Raw genomic sequence first — 6,267 nt, forward strand, 5'->3', positions numbered from 1 at the left:
ACAATGCAACTCTAAGAAACTACATATTTATATGGATATGGATTATATATAAATAGTGTATATAAAGTGTCCCTTAGAGATACATATATATTCCTTTCATATATCTCAATAAGAATCTAGTCTAGCAGATAAAATAAAACCTGCAAAAGAAATAGCTGGATTAAGAAAGCAAGAGAGAAAAAACCAAACGTAAATGAATGGAATTAATGGTGAGGGGTAAAATATTAGACGAAAGTAGTAAAATGGTTGCACTACTAAAAGTTGAGAATTAAAGTGTTGCAGAAGGTGGTTTAAGGCTTCCAAGAAATCACAAAATGGAGACACGTATAGTGTGAGAATTGAATAAACGAGACGGGAACAAAAATGGGTGTTCAAGTTCTGTAACAGTATGGAGAATATATCAGTTTTCGTTGCTTTATATGGTAAAACAAAAGGTTGGTTTAAGTGGGTTGTTGGAATGGGAGAGATGAGATTAAGACAAAAGGTGATTGCAGTTTGCAGAGGAGAGAGAAGTGAGGCTGAAAAAGAACCAATAATTCTAACAGGGGATACCAGACAGAGGCTTGCTTTTTGGGTACTTGGGGAATAAATTACTGTCTCTCTACGAGGATTGGCGTCAAAAGAGACACCCTAACGTTGTAGCACTATAATTCAACAATTAATGTAAAATTTAACCTTTCTGGATCTTAAGTTTTAATCAATTCTTAGTTTTTAAACTCAACTTTGACCTTTTATGTCTCAGTTCAAATTGTAATGGCATGAATTTCAAATACTTGATATCATGTCAGAAAGCTCAACATTATCACCAAACCGTGAGTTTATTGAGACAAATAATGTAATTGAAGGAGGCTATATAGTAAACTAAACATAACCTTTCAATGTTTAAAGATTATAAAAAAAAAATGTAATTTACCGCTTTGCTTTATAAAAGAAAATCTTTCAAGCCACTGGCTTCTTTTCCCTTTAGTAACTTTTTTTGAATTTCTGCTGCCCTTGTCTGTCTATTCAAAAGATGATGTGGAAAAGGGTGGGAAGCTCTATGAGTCCGAGTAAAAATTTTGAATTGCGGGTCCACATCACTGCACTCTCTAATTTCCTGTGCTACTTTATTTTCTTACAATAATGTAGAGCAGAAAATAACACTACAATTTATCTTTTAGCCCTTTGTATTATGATAACAATGATTAACCATGATAAAAAGAAAATGCATGCATGCACATTGTTCTTGCAGGTAGCAGATAGATGAGTAGCCTAAGATCACTAAAGCCTCAGGCTTTCATACTTTTATAAATGCATTGTTTTCACCAAGTTAATTAACTTAGTACATACATAAATAAGTTAACATTGCTTAATATCCTTCCTTCATTCAAAATTCTACGAATATACTACAAATAAATGTCGCAAATGATATGAACACCCACAATACAGTATTATAAGATTCACAGAAAGGAAAAATATAGATTCAAATGACATCTACAGAGAGAACTGTTAACTGGAGGGGATGAGAGAGAGTAAAGGCAATGAAGTAGAATTGGTGAAATAATAAATAAAGACAAGAAAAGCTGCTTCTTTAAACTAAAAACAAAAGAGAGAATTAAAGAAAAAGAAAAGAATAAAAATGATGAGTGACAAGAAGTATAAAGAAGGCGGTGAGGCATATAGTTCAGGTATTTCTAAAGCCTAACGACTCTCACTAGAGCTTATTTTTCTCTCTGTGTTTTTGTCTCAGCTTACACTTGTTCCATTCTTGAAACGAGTCCATTCACTTAGTTCCACGTTCCTTTCATCCAAAGAGAGATCAAAGGGCAGCGTCGAAAGTGATTTGAGCATAGAAAGAAAGAGTGTATAGGGTGGTGAGAAAGAGAAGGATAAGAAGAAGAAGAGAAGAAAAGGTTCATCAGCAACAAAGGGGGTGGTGAGGGGGGTGGTGTTTGGCCAAGTGATGCGCTCAGGAGTTTGTGCATTACAGCAGACCCTCACAGCTGAGGCTGCTTCAGTGTTGAAGCACTCTCTGGGGTTGGCTCGGAGGAGGGGCCATGCACAGGTCACTCCTCTGCATGTGGCTGCCACTTTGCTCAGCCTCAGAGGCAGTTCCCTGAGAAGGGCTTGTCTCAAGTCTCAGCCTCACCAAACTTCTCATCCTCTTCAATGCAGGGCTCTTGAGCTCTGCTTCAATGTGGCTCTCAACAGGCTCCCAACAGCACCGGCTCCTTTGATCCACACTCAGCCCTCTCTCTCCAATGCTCTCATTGCTGCATTGAAGAGAGCTCAGGCTCACCAGAGAAGGGGCTGCATAGAGCAACAGCAACAACAGCCTCTTCTTACCATCAAGGTTGAACTGGAACATCTCATAACATCAATCCTTGATGACCCTAGCGTTAGCAGGGTTATGAGAGAGGCTGGTTTCTCCAGCACTGCTGTTAAGAACAACATAGAGGATTCCTCACCCCATTCTGTTTTCCAGTGTTACAACAGCTCTGGTGGTGTGTTTTCTTCTCCTTGCTCACCCTCTTCCAGTGAGAACCACAGGGAAACAACCACCAACCCTGCCAACTTCAGGCAGACTCATCATTTCTTAACTTCTTATGCTTCTGAGTTCCACCCTTCACTTCTCTTTTCTCCGCTGAAGAGTGCACCGGCGTGTTCCTTCTCTGGTGCAGCTTCTTCAGGTAAGGATGATATCAAGGTTGTCCTGGATATTCTCCTGAGGAAGAAGAAAAAGAACACTGTGATTGTAGGTGACTCTGTGTCATTAACTGAAGGCCTTGTGGGAGAGCTTATGAGAAGGGTAGAAAGGTCAGAAGTGCCTGACGAGTTAAAGTCAACCCGTTTTATCAAATTCCAGATTTCACCTGCTTCTTTGAGTTGCATGAAGAGAGATGAAGTTGAAATGAAGGTGCTGGAACTAAAAAGGAAGGTGAATTCCGTTGCATCAGGAGAAGGGGGTGGCATTTTTTACATTGGAGACCTGAAGTGGACCGTGGAGGAGGCAAGTCTCAGTGACAAAGAGGAAGGGTCCCCAGAAGGTTACAATCCAGTTGATCATTTAGTTTCAGAAATTGGAAGGTTATTCTGTGACTGTGGAACCTCAAATAATGCTAAGGTGTGGCTCATGGCCACTTCTAGTTACCAAACATACATGAGATGTCAAATGAGGCAACCCCCTCTTGAGAAGCAGTGGGCTCTTCAGGCTGTTCCTGTTCCATCAGGTGGACTTGACTTGAGTCTTCATGCTCCCAGGTAATCATTTGCTTAATAATTAGTTTAATGCCAGAAACACTAGCCAATTACTGAAAATGTCTTGCTTATTTTATTTGATATAATGCAGAAAGAAGAAAAAAAAAACCTCCATGTATGACAAGTAAAAATTAAATAAAAAAGGAAAAAAAAAAGAAGAGGAAAGGAAAACATAAGTACATAAAAGTTATTCAGGCATGATGGTTTGTTGAAAGCTTAATTTGTTTTACATTTTGTTGAGGAGTGCGTACGGTCACTGAGCCATGCCAGAAGCATTGTGAAAAGCATGGTTGGTTGGTTGGTGAGAGCAGAAGTGAAGCAGAGCCTTTCTGTTTCTGGTTCTGCCTCACTTTAGTTTGTCAGTATATAACCAACCTCTTACACATACGCATGCACATCATATTGAGCTGGCAAAACTGAAACTAGTAAAGGAAAAAAATAGTCACATAATTTTGCAAATATACCTTATTGCACCCACAGGGAATAATTGAGACCTATTGTGATGTTAAGTGAAAAGAATGAAAGCCACATACTCTAAACTCAACAGTGACTATTTTGTTTAACTTTGGATGTTAACTTTATGAATATTTTGATCTCAATTTTCAGTGTCCTTGACTCAAAGATGAGCATCACCCAAAATCAATCTCATGTGCCCGAAACAAAGCCCCTTGGTAACACGGAGCAGCAGGATAGGCTGAACTGTTGTGAAGAGTGTGCCTCCAATTATGAAAAAGAAGCCCAATTTCTTAAGCCAGATCAAAAGAAAATGATCCCATTCTGGCTTCAGTCTCATAGCACAGAAGACCATGATAAGGTAGAACATTACTGAGTTGAAAACTGAAAGCCAAGTTAATTTTCTGTTTATATTTTATAATCCAACAATTTAGCAACAACTTTATCTTTCTTCTCAACATGCATGCTCTTGGTCCTATTAGTTTAGATTTTAAAAATTGTAATGACTTATGACTTTATGTAACAATCGAACATTTTCAGGATGAATTAGTCAAGTTGAAAAGAAAGTGGAACAGACTGTGCCACTGTCTCCACCAAAGCAAACAGCTTCATAACCCATTGAACTGGAACAACAGTTATAATTCAGCAAGCTCCATATCTTTTGCGAACAATGCGACACATTGCTCCACCTCCAAACTTGTTCCTCGATTCCGGCGCCAACAATCATGCATTATTGAGTTCAATTTCGGCGACAAAAGGGAAGCAACAGAGGCAGTCTTAGATTCCCTGGAGGGCATGGAAGGTAAAGAAGTAAAGACTACTCTCGCTCTTGGCAATGGCGGTTCAGGTGAGACGGTGGGGGATATAACTGATGATAGAACACTGCAAAGAGCTCATATTTGTAAACTATTGCAGGAGAATGTGCCATGGCAGTCTGAGACTGTTCCTTCAATAGCAGAAGCCTTGATCCATTCCAAATCAGCAAAGCAAAATAACAGTATTACTTGGTTACTAGTGAAAGGCAATGACATCATTGGGAAAAAAAGGTTGGCACTTGCAGTTGCAGAATCAGTTTTTGGCTCAACTGATGTGCTCCTTCAATTTGACATGCTAAAGAGAGAGACTTCAGTGGCCCCATTTTCTGAAATGCTGGCAGGAGCGCTGAAAACCCACCAACAGCTTGCGGTGCTAATAGAAAATGTTGAATTTGCTGATGCCCAGTTCATGAAATTCCTCTCAGATGGGTTTGAAACAGGAAAGTTTGGAAATTTCACTGAAGAGAACTCAATCCAAGTGATTCTCATTTTGACAAGTGGTGGATCCACTAGCATTGAGGAGAAGAACGAGGATTCGGTTATCAAGCTGTCATGGGAGGTTAGTGAAACCAAGCCTAACTTAGAGACTCAATCTGTCGCAGCTAGGATTATAGAGCCTTATTTGGGCAACAAAAGAAGAGCTGAACTTGATTTGTTTTCTGACACCAAGAGTTTTCAAGGGAGCAAGAAGAAAGTGTGTTCGAGACAAACGAGCTTCAACACTCTTGATCTGAACATGAAAGCTGATGAAGAGGGTGATGGGGAGGGTAAAGAAGCGGAAAGTAATCCAATTTCAAGTGATTTGACTAAGGAAACTATAGCTGATCCACTTAGCCAAAACGGGTTTCTTGACTCCATTGAAAACCGGTTTGAGTTTAACACAAGTTCAGTTAAAGACAGAGAGATGGCAGAGTTGTTTTTGTGCAAGATAAAAGGGTCTTTTGAGGAGGTTCGTGGGAAACAATGTTGTTGGGAGAATTTAAGTGTAGATGAGAGGGTGATTGAGGATGTTTGTTTTGGGTGTGGTTATTTTACCAACAAGCTGTTTGAGAAATGGCTGAAAAAGGTTTTCCAAAGCAGTTTAAAAACAGTTAACTTTGGAGGGAAGGAGGGTATAGTTTTTAGACTTTGTTGGGGTGGTAAAGGAGATACAAAAGCAGATAGTGGGTTCATGAGTTCTTCTCTGCCCAAGAGTATCCAACTTAATTACTTCATAGAGTGATCAATTTTGGGTACTGAGGGCTTCTTGTAAAATTGTCTACATGGTGTAAAATGGAATAGTTTGTGTAACACCTAATTTTCGTAATAGCATGGGTTTGTTTTCATTCTCTTCAACAATTTGTTCATCACTTCTTACTTCCACCATTTATTCTAGGTAATGTTGGTATTCTGTTAACCTATGTTTCGTTTCAGGTTTCAGTTTAGAGTTCTATTATTCAATCATAGTGTTTAACTTGCATTTTTAGGTTTTACTCTAATCACCACGAGTTCCGTTTAGAAAGCTAATGGAAATTTTAGACTTAGATTTTCAATAATAGATAACTTTAAACTGCGAGATGGAAATCTAAACAAGAAATGACAAAAAAAGTGTTATGTTATACCTTTTTTGTAAGTTGTTTCGTGTTTCACTATCCTTGTGATTTAATCGAAGCACATTCATCATTGCTCTGTAGGCTTCCATGCACAAACATAGAAAGGAAGTTATGCTCCCAACAGAAGAAAATCAAAACGACAAATAATAACAGCAATTGAGAAATATGTG

General features: G+C 38.8%; 1 protein-coding gene across 1 annotated transcript; it reads left to right on the forward strand.

Annotated features, from left to right (window-relative positions):
- Nucleotides 1-1,664: 1,664 nt before the first annotated feature.
- LOC114178450 (protein SMAX1-LIKE 4-like) lies at nucleotides 1,665-5,843 on the forward strand. Its single transcript, XM_028064367.2, has 3 exons — nucleotides 1,665-3,240; nucleotides 3,844-4,051; nucleotides 4,231-5,843. The coding sequence occupies exons 1-3, from the start codon at nucleotides 1,943-1,945 to the stop codon at nucleotides 5,725-5,727; spliced, it is 3,003 nt and encodes a 1,000-aa protein (XP_027920168.1). The 5' UTR covers nucleotides 1,665-1,942; the 3' UTR covers nucleotides 5,728-5,843.
- The last annotated feature ends 424 nt before the right edge of the window (nucleotides 5,844-6,267 follow it).

Source organism: Vigna unguiculata, chromosome 3, assembly GCF_037176805.1.
Source record: "Vigna unguiculata cultivar grain cowpea cultivar isolate G323 ecotype 2 chromosome 3, ASM3717680v1, whole genome shotgun sequence".
Lineage (NCBI taxonomy): Eukaryota > Viridiplantae > Streptophyta > Magnoliopsida > Fabales > Fabaceae > Vigna > Vigna unguiculata.